Source organism: Pimephales promelas, chromosome 1, assembly GCF_988280905.1.
Source record: "Pimephales promelas chromosome 1, fPimPro1.hap1.1, whole genome shotgun sequence".
NCBI classification, from domain to species: Eukaryota; Metazoa; Chordata; class Actinopteri; order Cypriniformes; family Leuciscidae; genus Pimephales; species Pimephales promelas.
In genome coordinates, this window is record NC_142769.1 from 46,128,213 (window position 1) to 46,150,842 (window position 22,630).

General features: G+C 36.1%; 1 protein-coding gene across 1 annotated transcript; it reads right to left on the reverse strand.

Moving 5' to 3' along the window:
* Positions 1–231: 231 nt before the first annotated feature.
* Positions 232–21,461, reverse strand: ndufs2 (NADH:ubiquinone oxidoreductase core subunit S2). The gene is made up of 14 exons (XM_039661591.2): positions 21,303–21,461; positions 19,638–19,741; positions 19,355–19,545; positions 18,053–18,173; positions 17,730–17,842; positions 14,399–14,473; positions 13,210–13,287; positions 12,938–13,023; positions 8,966–9,085; positions 8,478–8,607; positions 5,873–5,968; positions 5,293–5,376; positions 4,640–4,697; positions 232–390 (listed from the first exon to the last, which is right to left on the reverse strand). Exons 1-14 carry the CDS (start codon positions 21,401–21,403, stop codon positions 353–355), a joined length of 1,395 nt encoding a protein of 464 aa, XP_039517525.1. The 5' UTR covers positions 21,404–21,461; the 3' UTR covers positions 232–352.
* Positions 21,462–22,630: the final 1,169 nt, after the last annotated feature.

Here is a 22,630-nt window from a genome sequence, read left to right on the forward strand (position 1 = left end):
CGAAAGCCATGTGATGTGCTTCAGACCGCAGATCCTTGGAAATGCTGAATCAGTATTTGACCCTATGGCTGCTTTAAAACCGTTTAATTGCATTTTTTCATTTATAGATTCTGTGTCGCATTAGTACTTTTTCGTTATACGTGTTACAGCACTTGTAATGTGGCCTTCCTTGTTTGCGTGTCACATTAGTAATAAAAGCAACCACTGAATTTAAAGAAAAAGAAATTGTGCTTTTCCCAAGTTTTAAAATATTTATTAGGTTTCATAAGCATTTACACAGAGAAATAAGAGGTACTTCTGTCGTAACATCACTAGAATGGATCGCACAGACAGGATCATCATCAGACACTCCTCAACGGTCCACTTCACCAAACACGATGTCCTGAGTGCCTGTGGGTAGAGACGACAGGTTGTTTCAGGTCACCATTGTAACTGTGAAGATATTTCTGCAAAAAAGTGTCTTTTATTCTTCATCCTATCCCAGTTTAATTTTCATTAACAATGCATTAAGAAAAATGTTAACAGTTTCATACTTAGAGGAAATGGCAGGCTGAACGGCAATATCCCTTATACTTCCTCTGTTGACATCACTACTAGCCACCTTATTTTTCTAATTAATTTCAATTTGTCTGGCTTCCAGTTTCACCCTCTTCCAGTTAGGCCTATATTTCATCGCAAACTGGTATTTTTACCATTTTATTTTAAAGTGGTGTTGTAATTCGAAATACACTGGCTTGTAGGGGTGTAACGATACCCTCATGTCACGATTCGATACATTTTACGATATTGAACTCACGATACGATATTATTGCGATACTCCAAGACATGTGGTAAAAGGTACTGTTGAATAAAATGCTAACTTTGATATTACATTGTGGGTTTAACCCCCGGGGGTTCAAATAGGCGTTTAAATAAAAAAATGTTAAAAATCGTAGCTTCAACGGAATGGTCCGAAACTTGGTGACTTTAATGGTACTTGGTATATGAACACCCAAAAAAATTGGGGACAGGATTTGAAAAGTCTAAGTGGTCGTAAAATAGTCACGCTCAGGACCTTCGGGTCAATAGGAAATGAATGGGAAATTGGCAAAAATGTGAAAATACGGAGTTTTTTTGTGCGTACGATCTACAAATCAGCAACGATCTTGAAAAAAAGCACACAACAGTGAAGGGGTGAATCTATAAAACATCAAGAGTGCAAAACAGACACATCCACACACAAACACACCTTTATACACAAACACACCAAAAAAATTCAGATTATATATGTGTTTTGCATTTTTAAAAAGCTCAGTTTGTCCACGAAATGACATCCATCTAATTTCAAAAATTGCTTTTATGAGGCCTAGGCTTGACTCCAAAATGAAATACAGCTTTAAAAAAAATAAAAAGATATATATTTTTTTCTATTATATTCAATGGGGGGAAATTTGGTCATAATTATTGCATTAATACTAATTATACATTTTTTTTATTTTTGAAATTTTCTCAAAACACCAAAAAATAAAATAAAAAATATTATAAAAAAACAAGTAAAAAAAAAAAAAAATTGTGATTTTCTTTTTTAAATATGAATCCCGCCCTTCGGGTCAATTTTGACCCGAAGGCCCCGAGTGTGACTGTTAAACGAAGAACCCCAGAGGGTTAAATAAATAGGCTTGGACTCGGTACTTGTAACCCAAGGACAATGGTCACACCAGAATAACAATAGTCATGATTCTGAAGCTGATGTTATTTTAGACGAATATTCTTGCACTTTTTCTGACTAGATATACTTAATAAATGTAGATATATTTAAAATAATGCTGGACACTTTTTACTGGTCAAGTCATTTGGCATTATCAGGACACACAAATATCCCCCAATGTATTATTATGCATTATAATCAACATTATATATATAGTAGTTTAATGTAGTACTGACACCGACACTTTTGTGCAATTTTTTCCCCCTCACACAGTAATTTTTATTTTGGGGGAACTATCCACAATACGCATTGTTGCATTTTTGTATTGCAATATATTGCCACACCCCTACTGGCTTGTAGCGCAAATAGTTTGACCGTTTACAGCACTTTGTTATTCTAATAAGAAAAAGATAGGATTTATAATGGAGGATTTATCTATATTTTATGCTGATGATCTTCTACAGTATAATGTAAAACAAAATAGATGATACAATATTGTGACAGTGGTTATTTCCCTATAGCGGTCGCACATTCACCGGAAATAGCTCACTTCTGCATTGCAAAATCAAGTGTATGCATTTAGGATGAAAACTGTTCTTAGTTGCAGATGGACTTAAGATTCACTGAAAAAACATGAGTTATGTTTAAAATCAATAATATCACTGGACTGACCAACATCTATGAGTTTGTTATAACTTTAATATGCCATTAACAAGCAAAATGGATGAATATGAAATGGACATGATGAAGGTTTCAAGTATATGAATGTATAAAACAGCAGTCTGACTGTTTTGTGTGTTCACAGGCATATAAATAACAGGAAGCTCAAAATGTGGATGAGCTTCAATGGATCGTTGAAGTCTTTGGAGAAAGACAGAGAATATTTGTGTAAACTGGATCATCGTGGCTCTGTATTAGCGTGACGTCCACATTAGCTGTTGATATCGTTCTGTTTATTCTAAGCGTGCACTGCAGTAAAGTCGTCTGTCGCTTTAAATGCTCGAAAAAGGGTTTTGATGGCTCTCTATGTTTTTATTGGTCATCAGCTGAAAAAATAAATCGTTCTGAAAGTGATTCCAATGATATAGTTTCTCTGTGCCATTATCATTATAGTTGTGGTGTGAAGTGAACTCTGCTTTTCTCTTATATTTAGAATGAATACTTTACTTTGCACACTTATGCACACTTCACTTGAAGACTGACATGACACCTTCATAATCATGACATGACTGACAAGTTTTATGGATGTTTATGACAACTGTCATTAAGTGTCATTCTCTCAGTTATGACATCTTTAGATGTCTTTGTTATGACAACTTAACATAAACCAATACATCATGACCACAACTTATCATTACCAAGACAACAAATTGTCATAAATATGTCAAACATGACATGGCAGATTAATTATCAAACTTAAGAAACCACTTAGCTTTATGGGTTAACATTACATTAAACTGTCAGGTGGCTGGTTTTTGACATTGGCTGTCATGAGGTCATTATAACCTGACCTTAACTACAGTAGTACATTTACATTTATTAATTTAGCTGACGCTTTTATCCAAAGCGACTTACAATTGATATCTATGTCAGAGGTCGCACGCCTCTGGAGCAACTAGGGGTTAAGTGTCTTGCTCAGGGACACATTGGTGTCTCGCAGTGGATTCGAACCCGGGTCTCTCACACCAAAGGCATGTGTCTTATCCACTGCGCCATCAAATTGGTATAAATTGAAAAGGTCATAATGGCCTCATGACAGCCAATGTCAAAACCAACCATATTAACCCATAATGCTAAGTGGTTTCTTAAGTTTGATCATTAATCTGCTATGTCATGTTTATGACAGGCTGTGTTGTCTTAGTAATGTCAAGTTGTCATGACAAAGACACTGACAGGTTATGATGTATTGGTTTATGTCAAGGTATCATAAAGAAATCTCAAACAATGTCATATTTGCATTAAAAATGTCATAACTGAGCGAATGACACTTAATGACAGTCATAAACATGCAAAAAACTTCCTTCATATTCAAGACATACGTCATGTCATGATTATGAAGGTGTCATGTCAGTCTTATGCACACCCCTTCAAGTAAAGTGTTACCGATTAGTCTATAGGCCTGTTCATTTTATAATTTTTGCAGTTTTAAGGTTATATGGGTCAAAAACAACAAAAACAATAACTTTGTGCATTTTAGCAGGGCAAGTAAAAATCTGTAAAAAACAAAAAACCCTTAGCATCAAGCTGTATATATTGAAGGGCACTGCTAAATGTGACATTTATTATAATGGGTTTATGTGAAGATTGTTTTAAGTTTGCTTAAATTAAAAGTTTTTATATATTTTAAAGCCTATTTAATGTTAAAACTGATAACTTTCAATTTACTGTAACGTTGAATGGCTATAACTAAGGGCTAAAATTGAGGGGGAATTAAAATTCATGTAATTGAGACATCAGTATCAGAGATCCTGGCCTTCATTCGTAGTGCTCAGCAAAAAGATGCCATTTAATATTTAAATGTACTGTATTTCTACATTATCATTATCTACATTTCTACATAGATTCATTGTGAAAAGTATTACAGTACATGCATATTAAAAACTTTAATGGTAGGTGCGATTCATTACAAAAAAATGTGTGATAATTTAGTAAAAAAAAAAGAGCATTATAAATGTACCGTCTTTGTTGTTTCTACATTATCTTAGAGATTCATTGTGGAAAGTATTACAATAGAGAAATATATTTTAGTTAATTTTATTTAATCGATTGAAAGCACTAATAAATATTTTTTATTATCATCAACTGTTACCGGCCTTTTCGTTTAATTTTCATACTTCAAAAAAATGTGCAGTTCAGCAACAAATTGATGTGACATGCAAATCTCTGTATTTACTAAAAAAGCAGACAGAACTGAGATGTTGAACTAGAAGAGAGTGAAGAACTAGTTCTTACCGATGATTGCCACCACGTCAGCAAGCATATGTCCTTTAGACATCTTATCTAAGCCAGCCTGAGAGAAACAGACCACATCATTTGGTGACATCACAACACAAACAGGAAAAAGGTCAAACCTGCTGTATTTGCAGCTTTTTTTACATACACTACTATTCAAAAGATTGGGGACACTAATTTAACTATGACTTTTTTTTTTTGAAGAAAAAGGAATTATTACTTTACATTAATGCAAAGAATAATCGATAATGCATTAAATTGACACAAATGCGGACAATCCTGAAAGAGTTTCTCATGGCTTCTACAAAATTAATCAGACTTTGTAAACTGTTTTCAACATTTATAATAATAAAAAATGTTTCTGAGCAGCAAATCAGCATGATTTCTGAAGGATCATGTGACACTAATGATGCTGAAAATTCACAGGAATAAATTACACTTAAAAAAATATATTCAAAGATTGTAATAATACTGTTTTACTGTATTTTTAATCAAACACATGCAGTCTTAATGAGCATAAGAGACTTTACAAAAACATAAAAGATTTTCTGACCCCAAACTTTTGTATTGTTGTGAATGTTCTTTTAATTATTCATACATTTATAATGTGTATTATTTTTAGTGTGTGCCTTAACAATTACTAATTTAATTACCAAGTGAGCAAAGCCAGGTGCCTTGATCTTGCAGCGGTAAGGCCGGCTGGACCCGTCCGACACCAGATACACACCAAACTCACCCTGCAGCACAACACAAATGAGTTCAGGGAAGGGAATTATGGGGAATATAACCATTCTGGGTCTAATTCCTTATGTGCATAAACTGCTAAGACTAGTCTTACAAATTTGACTTCAAATTTCTTTCTTTAAGGTTGTTCATAACTCATTTTTAATTCAGTAAACACATAGATCGATACCGAAAAAGTAAGACTGATTAGCCCTAACTAGTTGTTCATACGAGGTCTTAACATAAAGGCTAGATCGTAAGAGTTATTTATTCGTGAATAAGACATACACTGGTCGTGTGCTGTGCTGCGGCACTGTTGGATTAAAAACAGCACCACAAAAAAACACCTTTACAAAGGACCACAGAGACAATGACTTCAGAAACCCACATTCCCCACATGTGCATGCTGACTTAGAAATTAGCCAAAAACCTCACCATACTGGATGAAAAGAAGAGCAAAAACCACCGAACAACCATTTCTCTTGTGCAGGTCACTGCTGTCACACTCACCTTCGGGGCCTCTACAGCGGTGTACGTGGCCCCTGGAGGCACCTGGTAGCCTTCGGTGTACAGCTTAAAGTGATGAATGAGAGACTCCATTGACGTCTGCATGAAAACAAAACACATCGCAGGACAAGAGGGACGTTAGTTTAAGTTACAGGACACGAACATCGTGAAAAAGGCGAAGTGTGCTTTTAAAGTCCCCATGAAATCAAAATTGACCATACTCACTTTGTTTGCCTAAATTGATCGTTTTATGGTGAACAATTCATACATGCAAGTCAATCCACACACAAAAAAATTTTGGCTTCGTAATGTTTAATCAAATTTTGAAAATGCCCCTCCCCTCTGCATTGGAGGACCTTGCCCGATGACGTAGGCTTTATGGTTTTGGTGTCTCCTTAACATCCATAACCACGCCCCTCCAACTGACAGCTGCTGTGTGTTTGCGAGCGCCCAGCGAGCATTGATTGACAGCGTGTGTAAACTTGCGTCATCCTCCATTTTAGAATGAAACACCCATTTTTCTAGATCCAATCAGGTGCTAGTTGGAAAAAAAAGCCACGCCCACTATTTTGCCCCATTTAGTATTCCACTTCTCTCAGAAATACGTCACAACACTGGAGAAAAGTCGTTTGCAACTTCCAGTTCACGGGGACTTTAATGTTATAAAATAGAAATGTTTTCTCATATCTTAACGGACCATTTTCACATTTTTGTGGTTTTCAGAAGAGGAAGTCGCCATAGTTGGGTAAACTATAGTAGTGAACAGGAGATGAGACTTTCAAAGAATTTGGTGCCAATTCATGTGTGAAAATGATTCATTTTTTCCCCCCACAATTTGAGCCTGATTTTTTGACATTGTCATCCTGGAATATGGCCAAGACGTGTCTTCCTACATGGTTGTTTAAGAAATAAAAAGCTACACACTCCATCAATTAGAGTTAGAAGAACTGTAACCAAACAAACATAATAATCACAGCGATAACAATCCAATCATAAACTCTTCCACATTTTCTATTTAAATCCAAATCGTTATTGCAGTGATTGTTATTTACTGCCAAGGTAATGTAAGATCATAGCGTTATAAATGTATATTACATTTTTATAAAATTAAAATATCAAAAACTTAGAGTTATGATGTAGATAACTGTAAATGTAATGCCGTGACCTTCATATTTATAGGTAACGCTTCATATTAAGGGTAGACTATTGGAAACTATAGTATATAACTATAGTCTCAGATTGGTGACAATAACAGTACTGTTAGATTTGAGCTTTTGATGTATTAGATCATAAATTATTGCTAGACAAACTGTACTTCTCATACTGTTCATTGATTTAAAATGCATCCGTCTAATAGGGGACAATGTGTATTTTATAATGGAAGTTGTAAAATGTGTTAAGCCTCAAGGAAGTTGTTTAAGAACATTATGATTTTCTGTTTTTACCGATGATCTTCATCTTGTTTTAAAGTGTGCACGGACAGTCATGTATGGAGGAATTTCAATTAGTTGTAAAGTGGGTGTGGAATAATAAGTTAACTCTAAATTTGACATAAACCAAAAGCATTGTGTTTGGATCAAATTCTAACTTTAAATCCAAACCACAGTTACATCTGTGTGTAACGAGCCTATTAAACAGGTAGAGGAAATAAGACTTGTCTGGTGTTATATTATACACCAGGCTTAAGTGGTCAAAACAGATACAAAAATATGGTGAGAGTTATAGGAAGGGGTCTATTAGTCATGAAGAGGTTTGCAATTTTTTCTTACCACAACATTGCATTTCTCACATTGTGAGTCGAGGGCATCAAGTAAAGACTTAAACAGCGCCGCACTTTCAACTGTAACAGCAGGGCTAATACAACAAGAATGTATAAAACTTTAGGCTGGCCACTGGTGAAGGATAGCATGATTATGTCCGATTTGTTTTATAAGAAATATGTCAGTGCCTAGAGTTCCTAATGTCCTGTACGGTCAACTTTTGTATAGTAGTACTAATCATAATTTTAAAACCAGGCTGTTTTTTACTTCCCGTTTCAAAAACCAATGCAAAACAAAGGACTGAGGAATGAAAACATGGATATTACATATTATTTTAACATATAAAATGTGGTTTAAAAATCACAATAATAAATTGTTGATTTTGATGTTGGAATGAATTTTGGGTTTTTATGTTTAATTGACTGGACTTTAATTGTTGTTGAATAATGTAGTTGTCTATTTTAACATGCTGGGAGCCCTGGAAGAGCAGCCACTATCTAGGCAGAGGCTAATGGGGATCCAAATAAACAAAAACTACTTTCTTCGATGTCCTTCAGGGGCTAACGTCCATGGATTATGAAGAGACAATTATAATTAAGCCATTTAAAGGTTTTGTTTAACACTGTGGTGCTTTAAAACATTGTTTGTTTGAGAAAAATGGTCTCAACCAATCAATGGCTTGAGTTTGGGGCAAGGCTGTATGACTGACCATAAGAGAATGCAGTTTGAGAAAAAACAGTTTGTTGTGCAGAAATGACACATTGCACTTTTAAATAAGCTTATCAAATCATTACGATATATCACATTTCTTGCCATTTGAACATAAGATGCATTTGCAAACACATTACCTTCATCTCAGATCTCTTGGGTGGGGCTATTTTGGCATCATCGACCTTAATCTCCCCAGCAGGCATTTTGTTGAGACACTGATGCATGATACGGAGAGACTGCCTCATTTCCTCAACGCGGCACAGATATCTGAAAGTTCATGTAAAATCCAATATAAAAGCAGGCAGCATAGGAATACTTGCATCACTTTCTATATTTTAACAAAATACATTTTCAAAACCAATCTGTGATTTAACGTTTTTTTAACAGTACAAACTCCTCATTTGAGCTTAAATTTAGTCGGATTTTCTCACGTTCTCGACATTTTTTTTTTTTAAGCGGAACTCCACATTTCACACGAGATATCATCAGCATATGTGGTGAGAAAGCTAAGCAGAGTCTAAGACCAATTTGTAGCCTGTGGTTTTGCATTTAGATTTCCTGTCATTGAGCTTCCTGAAACTCTTAAACCCAATCTAAAACAGAAAACATCGACATGTGTGGTCACCTGTCGTAGCAGTCGCCATTACTTCCAACGGCCACGTCAAACTCCACCTCGTCGTATTTGTCGTATGGTTGACTCTTCCTCAGATCCCATTTAATACCCGAACCTCTGAGCATCACTCCGCTGAAAGAGATCAAGAGCGACTTAAACAATCGTTCAATAGAGTTCAGTTACTGGATACTGTACATCCTCAGTGAACATCAATCAGGCTGCTGTATACAATTAACAACATCACATACACAGATTTTAAAGGGATAGTTCAACCCAAAAAAAAAAAAAATGAATACTCTGTCATTATCAGGCTCAAAACCGGTATGAATTACTAAAACACCAGATATAGTCACAGCTGGGATGTTCAACTTGAAATGACAATGTTGTTGTGTAGTCAGGGACAATATTATATAGTATCACAGCCAAAGAAGGAAGGTCCTGAGACTATCTATTGTAATATTTCATTGCAAAATTGATGCATTCAGTTCCAAGAAATCTAATGATATGACTAATTTATGTGGTTGACACTGTCAATTTTGCTGCTCTTTATGTGTCACACACACACACACAACCCAAAGTAATACTCTTTAAATTGTACACTTGAATATTACATTGTACTGTGTAGGATTAACTGTAAACTTTTCAATTTATGTACTTATGATTATAATTATAAAACATGCCAAGTTATTTTTATCATCATTATTATTATTATTAATAATAAATGTATTCAGATACACTGGTCTAAGATTAACATCTCATTAACATACAGTGCTGCACTTGACTTGTGGGTGATTTTTCACATCACTTGAGCCGTGATGATGAATAATCTCACCATACCAAGATTTAATGATTAAATGACTATATTTGGATCCGACAGCATCGTACAGGAGAGAGAGAGATAGCTTTCTAGCGGTGTGTGTGATGACGGGGTGCAGACAGCGATCGTGGAGCAGCGGGATGATTTAGATTGCCAACGTTTGATGAATTTAGGAGAAATCTACAGACGCAAACAGACAAAGTGTCATAAAATAAAGATATAAACGGGTATTTCTGACTTTTTTTTCACCAAGACGTTATTTAAGACAAACATCCCAAAATCTAAAAAAATTGCACTGTTGATCACACTCGTCTACTTTAATGTTTCACCAGGAACAGTGTTGGGTCTAACTAATTACTAAGTAATTATTTACTGTAATTTAATTACTTTTCCCTTGAAAATGTAAAGTAAGGGATTACTCTTCATTTATCTGTAATTTAATTACAGTTACTTCTGACGTAATTGAGGTAAATACTGTGTATAGATCAATCCGATCTCACAGCGATTCGTATGCATTTTATGAGGTGTCTAAATTGTACGACCGCACTCGTACAAATTCATATGAATTATTGTAAAATATGTATGAAAAAAGTGTGAAATGTCATGAGATCAGACATAAAACAATAGTGGGTTTAATATCAAAATGTGTTGTCTGATGTTAAAAAGTATGTTTTTATAATGTAACCTTCTCCACCTTGGTCAGTTTAAGGATAATTCATGCAATTTTATAGCATTTATTTGAAAGAATTAAAACAGATGCATGTCTATCCTTGCATTATTCAGCTGGTTGAGATTGATATGGGATTTTGAAAGTAATTAGTAATTAAAAGTTATTAAATACTTTTTAAAGAGAGTAATTAGTAGTAATCTAATTACACTGTTGAAGAGGTAATTAGTAACTAGTAATTAATTACTTTTTTAGAGTAGCTTACCCAACACTGACCAGGAGCTTTGTTTTGAAAAACTTTTATTTTGTACAAAATGGCCCAAAATTATACTTGTGGTGTTCCCGGCCAAAAATTGACCCTAAAAACTCTCCATAAAAAAGTGTGCAAATTGTCAAAAAACATTTGAAAAGTAGTTATACGCTAGGCTTGGGCGGTATTACGGTAATATCGTATACCGCGGGATCTAAAAATAGCAACGGTATCATTTTCAATATCGTCATACCGTCAGAAAAAAAAAAACAATGCACTTAAATAGGAGACAAGGAATCCTTGTCTCCTATATAAGTGCAATGTTTTAAATACAATTTATTTAATGGCTAAAATGCTTATATCTGGTTCTCATGACGTGACAGTGTGGTGACGAGAGAGTGGGGGAGAGAGGGCAAGTTGCGCACCGAGTGACTTGGTCTCGAAGAAGAACACGACTTCTGCAGTTTGGCAGGGATGGGCATTTCAAGCAAAAATAATATTTAAAGATTGCCTGGTATTATTCGATTATTATTTGAAAATTGTGCCCCACCACCACATGCACGCCACATGCATGTAGTCTACAGCGGGACGGACCGTGTGACGCTTAAATATAAGCTAGGTTTGAAAAAAAAAAACGTATTCCTTTCATATTTTTTTAATAATATGATGTTTTTCTATGTATGTTGATTTTATGAAAAGGGAACTTCATGAGATGACTAAGATAAGATCATAAAATGCGCAATAGCCTATCGGAAAACATTTGGAATGGGTCAGTCAGACATGGTTATGACCACTTATTACGTTTTGTTTTGTAGAAATCCTTTCTTTAAAACGAATTTCGTTTTGAATAAATTGCATCTTCATTTTAATTTTTTTTTCATCAACGAATTGCCTGGATTAATTAATAATAAGCAAATATAGTGATCAGGACACGCGCCGGCGCGTGACTGGAGCGCGACTCATACATGAACTGAACCTCGCATATAAGAAACAAGATCTGAGAAGTGTATATATATATAGTAAGCTTGAAATGTCTTCTTTAACAATCTAAAAGAAATTGGCTGCTCTCTGCTTATGTTTAGGCTAATTCATATGTAGTGTGCATTACTCTTTATTCGCGTTCACTACCGCGAAGATGCGAGTTTGCGTGCAATCCTTATCTTTGCAGCAATTGACATAGAAAACACGTTGGGTCAGTCAGACATGATTATGACCACTTATTACGTTTTGTTTTGTACAAAGCCTTTCTTTTAAACGAATTTCGTTTTGAATAAATTGCATCTTCATTTATTTATTTTTTTCATCAACGAATTGCCTGGATTAGGCTAATAAATAAAAAGCAAAGATAGTAATCAGGACACGCGTGACTGGAGCGCGATTCATACATGAACTGAAACTCGGCATATAAGATAAATGTCTTAATGATCTGAGAAGTGTATATATATAGTAAGCTTGAAATGTCTATACTTTTAAACAAAACAATTACAAGCTAAAAGAAATGGGCTGCTCTCTGCTATAGGCTTATTCATATGAAGTGTGCATTAGGCTACTCTTTATTCGTGTTTTCATACCATGAAGATGCCAGTTTGCATCGTCAATGCAATCTTTATCTTTGCAGCAACTGACATAGAAAACACTAGTTTATTAATAAATAATTTTATCTCGGCTCCACTCCGCTCACGTCGAGAGCTCGTGGCGTGTGATCTTCAGAAATGCGCTGCCCTCTCTAGAGGAAATATCACCACTCTGCTCACATTCTCTGGTGTGAGACAATGTGTATCTCCTGTTTTCTAATAGTTGATTGACAGCTTTTAGATGCATTATTGGAACCGACACTCTCTGGTTGAACGTGTCATCATGTGTGATGCCGCCTGAGCCTTATCTCGTAATTTTTAATTAGTCACGCGGTAATACCGTATACCGCGGTAAAATAGGGAGGAGGTTTGACGGTATGAAAATTTGGATACCGCCCATGCCTATTATACGCTTTGTGAACAAATGCAGTACCCTTTCAGTCCAAAGCAATAACTTTAACTAGTATTTTCAGGAAAAATTTAATTTTCTCTGGGTCAAAATGACCCGAACACAAATTATTACTTTGCTTCTGATCCTGTTTGTGTTTGATTTATAAATAAATTGGTCTGTCTCCATTATTTACTGTCAGCTCATCTACTATAGTAACTTCTGTGTATGCAGGTGAGACACTTGACTCTGACCAATCAGATCGACTTCATAAAAATACAGTTTTACCTGAAGCCGCAATTGAGTGCATCCTCTGCCCCAATAACACCAATACCAACAGTTCTGTTCTTCCAGATACGATTATTGGTCAGCATCTGAAACAATTCATTTAGAAACTCCATATAATTAATTACTGCCAATCAAATGAAACCATTGCATTGTGAAAAAGAAACATTAATCTACATGCCAAGAATGACAAATATCACATTTTAGAGATATATTTAATACTAACTAACTAGTACTTTTCTTGATTAAAACCGGTTGCATTTCGGTGCACATACCTCCTCAAGTTCATCAATGCGAATAGAGAAGTTCTTGCACCATTCATAGATGTCGTCCATGAGACCAAGAGGCAAGTCCTGCAAGAAAAGTGATCAGCAGGCCAGACGAGTTTTAACATTTCAGTATAACCAGAAAAGATAAGGACTTTTGACTTATAATGAGTAGCTATGTTTCCATCCAAATTTGCAAATCCGACTTATGCTCAAAACTGGAATATCGAATAAACATTTGCGAATACGGCAAAAGAACAACTGAAAAAGTGGCACAAAATATCTGTAATAAAAATGGAAGTTGCATCAATCGGGTAAGCCACTCCTCATCATAAATGACTAGCACCTCAGAGCACACAGTCGAAATGCAATACACGCTGTCATTGTTCTCTAGCGCGCGGTGGCTAATACCTTGTGTTTGGGAATACAATCGTGTGAGACGATTCTAACTAAACCCAACCATTTTGAAGAAAGATTTTGTCTCATATTTCAGAATGATCAAACCAACATTTGAGATGCTGTCTGATGAAACTGATCCATTGGTTAGTCCAGTTATCCAATCACATCCACTGTTAAAGCAAAGTCGCTTGAGTTTTTTTTGGTGCATAGAGGATTTATACGGTAAATGTGCCTCCATTGTAATTTATTCATGTCCTCTTATGGCAATAAAAAATGATGTGCCCATATTAAAGCTTTTTAAGCTCATTTTTTAGTATTCATGTGAATCTTGGCATCTTTTTATGCAATATCCCAAAATTTGCATAGAAATAAGTAGAGCCAGACCGATATTAGGCATTTTCCAAACTATCTGTATCGGCAGTTATCATGGCCGATAAATGAATATTTCAAAAATGAAATAAAAATGGACGAAACACACTTGAACCATGTCATGACTGTTGGAGTTGTATAGTTTGTCCACCAGAGGGCACTCTACACCGTTCCTGTTGGCAACACTTGTTGAGTTGGTCACGAGACATACATTGCTTGAATAACAAGTAAAAGAACATCACCATCAGTTCTCTTGACTCAAATAAGCATGACAAAAATTGTGACTATCATGTCCAGTTTAAAATAAATAAATAAAATATCGGCCGATATATCGGATTTTAAAACCCCCAAATATTTGTATCGGTATCGGTCTTTAAAATCCTTTATCGGTCGGGCTCTACAAATAAGTGGATGGAAACATGAACTGTACCTGATGAACTCCACCGGGTCTGACGTATGCAGCGTGCATCCTGGCTCCGGACACTCTCTCATAGAACTCAAACATCTGCAACATACCAACAAACAGACAATTCAATGGTAACTAGCTTCCACACAATTAAACAACAGTTTAGTATCATCTTGTATAGGGCTGAAACTAAAGATAATTTGTTGATTAATCTTGTGCCACAGTAGACCTTCTGTTGGGTTGGACAGGATAGCCTTCATTAACCTCGTGCATTGATTAGCCTTGGGTTCCCAACACTGTCGCTGTTTGTGGTTTGTCCCTCCTTGGACACTGTTGGGAAATTCTCACCACTGCTGACCTGGGGCCTATACCATGAAGCCGGTTTAGGGGTGGCTACCTAGCTATGTTTCAGTTTAGTTTGTGCCAACCCTGGGTTTTAAGTACCATGAAAGTGGTTTGGCTTTTAGCAGTGTTCATCGCCATAGTAACTTACACTCCACGGCTAACCTTGTCTGGGGCAGGTTAAGAGGTTGCAAACCGAACTTGGACCAATCAGCTGTGAGCAAAGTGTCACATGTCGGACATGATAAAGTCACTCCACCGCAAATGATTTTAAAAGACAAAATCATGGCTTTTAGTAAATACTTTTGTATGATTTAGAGATTATTTCTGTAATTATTATACCCTAAAACGATCTCACATACAATTTCAGTTCATCAATTATTATTACGCAGATTTTAAATGAATACGTATATAAAGGTAATATAAATACGCTTTAGAATCAATAAATGAAGCTATAAAATGACTACATGTGAGCTTAAATGTTCAATTCTCTCTTTACCTTTATCAACTGTATAAACTAACTTCACAACTTTTACTTGCACTGATATACAGTAGCGAGACTTTCTTTTAGTTGTCCTCTTTCACAGACAGCTATTTTCTTCTTGCTGTGTAAATTTGTTTTAATTCTTAATATTTTAATACTTTTATTAATAAGTGAATTGCGCTACTTCTCTCGTGAGAAATTAATTTCAATGAGTTTTGAATGAGTTTCACTCTTTCTCAGCATGTGATTGGCTGTTCACTACTGGTGTCACACCTAAACTCAGGACCAAAGCCTGAGTTGACAGAGAAAGTTGATGATCAGCATCATGGTACCAGGCAACAAAGCCTGGTCGGATTGGTTTGGTTTTGTCAAGTCGAAACTAATCCTGCAACCTTGAGTTTGTTCAACTACCATCATGGTACAGGCCCCTGAAGCGAACCTTGCCATTTCTGAGATAGCCAGACCCAGCCGCCTTGCCATAACAATTTGGCCCTTGTCAAAGTATCTCAGATTTGTATCCATTTATCCTGCATCCAACACGTTGATTATGAGAACTGATTGTTTATTTTCCATCTAAACTACCAATACCTTATAATATGTGGCCTTGTTAGGAGATTATCAACAATATGTGCTTCACCTGTGACTGCAGTGCTCATTACGGTTTTGGTTTTGGCTCATCATTGTAAACATTACATTCGAAACCAATACAGTCAAACAAAAATGTATCTTATATTCATTTATACCTCATTACAACACTACTGTTCTCAGAAAAATACAATTTTAAACGCATTTAAAGTCCAACAAAATGCATATTTACTAGTGATCGACCGATATATCGGCCGGCCGATATATCGGGCCGATATTTGAAGTTTTTACGTGTATCGGAATCGGCCGATACACCGCTGCGCGTTCGCCGATAGTTTTTTTTCCCCCGGCGTTATTTCTAGACAGGCGGCCACGGGCAGCTCTGTGTTGCTAGAGACGCTGCAGTTCACGTGCCCCGCCCTCCCCCACTAGCAGAGTGCAACCTGCTCTTCACGAGAATGGTAACTTAAACTTTCAAAGGATCTTTTAAATGTTTGACTGCTGAAATATTGTCAAACACTTTGAAAATGGAAACACGTCGCCCTATAACTGTTATGTGCTTGCAACTAAGCAAGTTTGTGGGTCCAAATGGAAAACGCGAATGCCTCTTCTATAAAACTTAACTGCTTGCCATTGTAGGGAGCTGCAAATAGCTAAGTTGTAGGCTATCCGTTCAGTATGCATTAGGACTGTCTATGAATATTCTACATTCGGATATGTATTAATTTTGAAGGTGAAAATTAATATTTGAATATGGAAAAACACGCTCGCGGTTGCAGACTAATAACGTTACCACAGCTGCACAGCTCGCTCGGAGCGCTCACTGTCGGTTCTATACTGTGAAACTTCAATCACTGAATGAACTGAAGCCTGCTATATTTGGGACACGAGTCGCGACTCGCAACCTTAAATTGCTTGCACAAAACTCTTGTTTAGCACTCAACATTTGTTTGTTGTTCATTTAACCGACGCGCAGAGAGCGTGAGGGCGAGAGAGAGAGAGAGAGTGCCTGAGCGAGTCCAGGGCGAGACAGAGTAAGCTCTGCGGTCTTGGCCATTAGTTGATTTAGTTTGCTTTTTAATACGTTGTTAAATATGTTTAAACTCAAATAAACTATCTAATACTAGTAGTTATGTCTCTTTGCATTAATGTGTCCTGTTATTGACGTAATGCGCGCCAACAACAAAACGCGCTACGGGATGTTCGAATATGTTTTTTAGAGGGAATATGCAAACGCCATTTGAGTAATTTTGACAGCCCTAGTATGCATACGGGTGCTGTAACGAACACTGGTCATAGGATTAAGTAATGCCAACGTTGTTCAGTGTTTTTTGTGGGAGATTTATTCAGCGCTCTCCTGGCTGAGGTTTGGACGCGTGTGGTGTGTGTCTCCCTCGCCATCGCAGTGATATAAAGAGACTAGACATGCTCATTTTATTTTATGTAGAAAAATTGAAACCATGCAGTATATAGTTCGTTTCTTTTAAAATGAAGTACAGTGTGCACTGTGCACTTTATTATGCTAGTTGCTACTGTGTGCAATAGTGTAATTATTTAATTTATGCTTAAATATTTATTTTCAGCACTGAACTTTTTTTGTTCTACTTTATGTTTTTAATATTTGTTAAATTGTTTATCTACTTCTTCTTGTTCTACCTCACATGTTTTTACTATTTGTTAAATATTAATTTTTGAAGTTAATTAAATGTTACTTTTATTAAATTGAGACCTGTAACATTTGTTAACATCATGTTATTTTTAAGATGTAAATTGAGGGAGCAAAATGTATCGGCTCCAAATATCGGCTCAAGAAAATCGGCAGCCCGTATCGGTCATCGGCTAAGGCTGATGGGGAAAAAATCGGTATCGGTATCGGCACTAAAAAATCCATATCGGTCGATCCCTAATATTTACTTTTCTGTAAAAACAAATAAATGTTTTTACCTTCTCTCTCTCCTCAAACAACCAGAAGAAGGGAGTCATGGCACCGATGTCAAGGGCGTGGGTGGTGACGCCCATGATGTGGTTCAGGATACGGGTCATTTCTCCATACAGCACTGCAGAGGCCATATAACACATTTATGCAGCTGATATAGCCAATCAAGACACATTCAAAACCAATCACTGCAAACTCAGTTCCTCGTGGAACTGTCACATCATTTATGCACATTTATGGGGATTTCATTTAGCAAAATGAATTGGTTTAAATCTCGTTTGGATTACTGAATGCAAACCAGATTGAAAGTGTTTTAGTTTCTGTTCCTCACCTCTGATCCACTGTGCACGGGGCGGAGCCTGGATGTTAAGAAGCTTTTCCACAGCTAGAGAATATGCCTGCTCATTACACATCATGGACACGTAGTCAAGCCTGTCGAAGTATGGAAGTGCCTAGAGCAACACAAACACACAAAACAGCATTACAAACAATAATATATGATCACAGACATCATAAATGACAGCTTATTAATGACGTATAACATTAATAACAGCATAACATTTCTATAATTTAAAGCTCAACAGACAGTTTGACTAATATTACATTAAAGATGTAAATTGTATCAATAGAGCGCCACGATGTGGTCGTGGATCCCACTTTATATAAAGTGTTAGGCAATAATATAGCTACATTTTGCAACAAAACAAAATGTTTTTCCATGAATTAAGTGGCTGTGTATTTATGTTACAGAGGAAAAAGGCCCTACGATATGATATGATCACGATTCTTATGCCACGATTGATTTTATATGATTTAAACACTTTGTGATATGCTGAGTATTGCATAAATATATCACAAATGCCCCAAAAGAAAAACTTTGTCCATGAAGTTTTTCTTAATACACAAATTTAATAAGACAAAGTTCATTTCACATCTTCATACCAATCTCCTTCAATATTTTCTAGAGCCCGACCGATAAAGGATTTTGAAGGCCGATACCGATGCAAATATTTTTGGGTTTTAAAATCCGATATATCGGCCGATATTTTTTTTTTGTTAAATATTATTGGATTTCACACACATGTAAAAGAAAAGCTAACTTTTCTGCACAAGATACGTTTGATACTTTTTCTCTGTGTCTAAATGTTCACTCCTCGCAAGTATAACTTACATTTTACAATGCAGGGACTGTAACTAGAGATATGCTAGTTATAAATACAGTAATCATTACTTTATTTAGGCAGAAAAAGTTATATGTGGTTTCCAAGCTCATTAATGTTAACGTTAGCGGTCTTCCACTGATGATAGTGGCATTAGCTTGCTTTGTGGTTAGCTAGTCTATGATGAGCCATAATTTAGCAATAGATAACATCATACTGCAAATTGTAAAACATACATTTTCAATATAACAGGCCAAGGAGAGATGATTGAAGCGAGTTTCTTCCGTTTTTATTTTATTTTTTAAATATTAATTTATCGGCCATTATAACTGCCGATACCGATATTATGGAAAATGCCTAATATCGGCCGATAATATCGGTCTGGCTCAAATATTTTCTACCTTCTATTTTAGAATATAAATGTCATATTTGCACACTGAATTAAGCAGTTGATATTATAGTGTCCTAATTACCTGTAAATACGTCTTGTACTCAATGAGTTTCTCTGTGCCGCGGTGCAGGAGGCCGATGTGAGGGTCGCACTTCTTCACCGACTCTCCGCTGAGCTCCATCACCAGACGCAGCACTCCATGAGCCGCCGGGTGCTGAGGGCCGAAGTTGATGGTGAGGTTGGACACCTCCTTCTCAGCTGGTGGGTCCTTATCTGAAAAAGATGAAGATCTTTTCAATATTGTGGTTGGCCTTATAATGGTGATTGTGTAAATATGGAAGTCACTATGCCAAAATCAAACCAACCGTTCCAAGGCGGAGGAACCCACTTCTCAGTGATGGCGCTGGGGTACATCACGGCTCCAGCGTACTGCTCTGCCCACTCCACATCTGGCTGCCATTGCTTCTGCCTGGACAGACAGGAAACGCACATTAGTTGAGTCCCAAATGACACACTAAACACTATGTACGGTAACACTGTATTCGACAATGTCATTGATACATGTTACATGAAGTTACTAAATAACCAGAAATTGTGCATATTTACATGCGACTAACCCTAAACCAAACCCTATAGTAAAGTACATGTAGTTACTTAATATTACTCAGTATTTAATGTATAAGTACAGTGTAACAAAGATACCTAAAAAATGGGTAACACTTTGTTACAGTGTCCTTGTTACATTTACTTACCATAGTAATATGCATAATTACATGCAACTATCCTAATCCTACCCTAACCCTATACTAAGTACATGTAGTTGCTTAATATTACTCAGTACTTAATATATAATTAGACTGTAGACCACTTATACTACAAAAAAAAGAGAATTTTTATTGACTCGCACACATAATATACACACAAACTTCAAGAACAAGTATTGCGAGTGCGAGTTTACAAAATTTCAAGGTGTCCACATTTACACAGTGGCCTCATGTATTTGTAAGCCACACTTATAAATTATGAATTATCTAATGCCATAAAACTATTAATTTTTCAAATCGGCATGAAAAGTTGTGAATCTTTTCTTCCATATTGTGACACATCCGAGTTAAAAAACTTCTAGAACAAGGGAAAAAAAGTAGGGTGGGAGTTGATTTTGTCAATTATGACTTAATTGGATTGTTGTGTTTTGCTATTGGCCGATCTCATGTGAGTGACAGACAGGTTGTCCCGCCCTCATGTCAGTAAACACATCAGAGAAGTCGTTTTGATTAAAGATTACGAGGGCACATGAAGATTATTTATTATTATATTATTATATATTTAAAATTATGTGCAGAGCACAGATAATTCATGCAATATTCCACAAAAAAACTAATAATAATTTTGATTTCTCTTTAAAAAAAAGTGCCCAAAACTTTCATTTTGAAATATTTTAATCGTTAAAAAAATTAAAACAACAACAACAAAACACATTTGACTGAAATGTTTAGCTGGAAAACGGGGCTTGTGCTTCCCCCCCTCAAAAATAAATGCCATTTGACTAACTTAGATGTTTTGTTATCTAATGTTAATGCAATGACATTCAGTGTGGCTTCAGTACTTTTTATAGGCCACCCTTTCTACAGATATTAAGGTGTTTGCGTTGCCAAACATTTCAAAACATAAAGCAAAGCAGATGTACAAGTATTTTTTGAAAAAAAAGACGACGAAATCTTAAATCCATGTTTGAAACTAGGAGGTGTTTGTTTACTGCTCATGTTTCATCTCCATCGGCTAACGTTAAATGCTAATTTTCAGCAGTTAATCAAAACATTGTTGGAAGGGGGAAATGGCAATTAAACAGTGTCATGCAATAATGAGAAGAATTAACGTTAACAGGCACAGTTAAGTAACATTGCCCGACAGAAACTCGAAGTCGCAGCAAACACTGGTTATCTAATCCTGATATCATTGGCAGAAACAAGCCGCTATCTAACGAAACCAAAGCTTAAATTTCACGCTACTGGTAACAATAATGTGAGTACCTCTTCTGAAGCAGAGCACAGGCTGGAGTGCTGAGGTTACTGTTTAAAATGACTGAAGGACGTCCGAGTCTGGAGAGCGACCTCAGCATTGTCGCCGCCATCTTCCCTGCTGTCAGCAACCGGCTGTTTCTGCGCTGATCTCGTAACGGAGGATAGTTTTACTGCGGCTCTGTCGCCATCTGCCGGCGGGAGGGTTAAAGCCGTAAGTTCAGTGCGCATTATAAATACGCACAAATGCCACTAGGTGTCCGTCGACTCTGCAGTTATAGTTTCATGGATACATACGTGCAACTGCTGATGTGGAATTTAAAAGTACTTGTAGTCTTCCACTAAAATCTCTTTCTGAAGATTCGTTGCAACCGGATTATCGAATCAGACACATGAACCGAACCAATTCGATTCTTGAGCGAATCGTTCTTTTGAGTCGGTTGCACTTGATTTTCAATGAATTTGACCAGGGGTGTCCTGCCCAATCCTGCTCCATAGAGGGTCACTGCTTACTAGGCATACTAGAGACTTCAGTTCAGTGTGTTGAGGCAAATAAGGAGCTAAACTCTGGACACCGAGGTCTGAGGCCAGTCCATCGAACTGACTGTCTTAATTAACGAATCGACTCTTGCGCTCAATTCACGAACTAAAAGATCCAATCACCTTACTGTTACAGTAGCCGACAGCTACTGATACTTCGTTGATATAATATTTATAGCATACATTTGTAGCCTACACCACGTTCAAAAGTTCGGTGTAGTAAGATATAATTTTAAAAAAAAAGATATATATAATATAATACTTTCTATACTTGTGACAGTAAAGACTTTCATAACGTTAAAAAAGATTTCCATTTCAAAATGCTGTTTGTTCGAACTTTTTGTTCAACAAAGAATCCTGGAAAAAAAAACACATGGTAGTTTCCACAAAAATATTAAGCAGCACAACCGTTTTTAACATTGATAATAATGAGAAATGTTTCATGAGCAACAAATCAGCATATTAGAATGATTTCTGAAGGATCATGGGACACTGAAGACTGGAGTAATGATGCTGAAAATTTACATTTTAAGATATATTTAAATAGAAAACAGCTATTTTAAATTGAAAATGTCACAATATTATTGTACTTTAAGAGACTATACAATTTTTTGTATAATACAATATACAATATTCTTTAAAAACAGCATTAAAACTTGGCCTATATTACTGTATTCTTGAAAAAGGTATGTGGCTCTATAAACAAAAATGTTCTCATATTTTTATATCTTAAAGCTGACACCAGTTTGTAATTAAACTAGAGCTGTCAACGATTAATCGCATCCAAACTAAAAGTTTGT

Coding starts and splice junctions, on each gene's coding strand:
- ndufs2 (XM_039661591.2), bottom strand. CDS start 21,403: ATGGCGGCGACAATGCTGAGGTCGCTCTCCAGACTCGGACGTCCTTCA. Junction 18,174..19,354: donor AGTACAAGACGTATTTACAG/GTAATTAGGACA, acceptor GTGTTGCTCTAG/GCACTTCCATACTTCGACAG. Junction 4,698..5,292: donor CACCTGGCTTTGCTCACTTG/GTAATTAAATTA, acceptor TGTTTCTCTCAG/GCTGGCTTAGATAAGATGTC.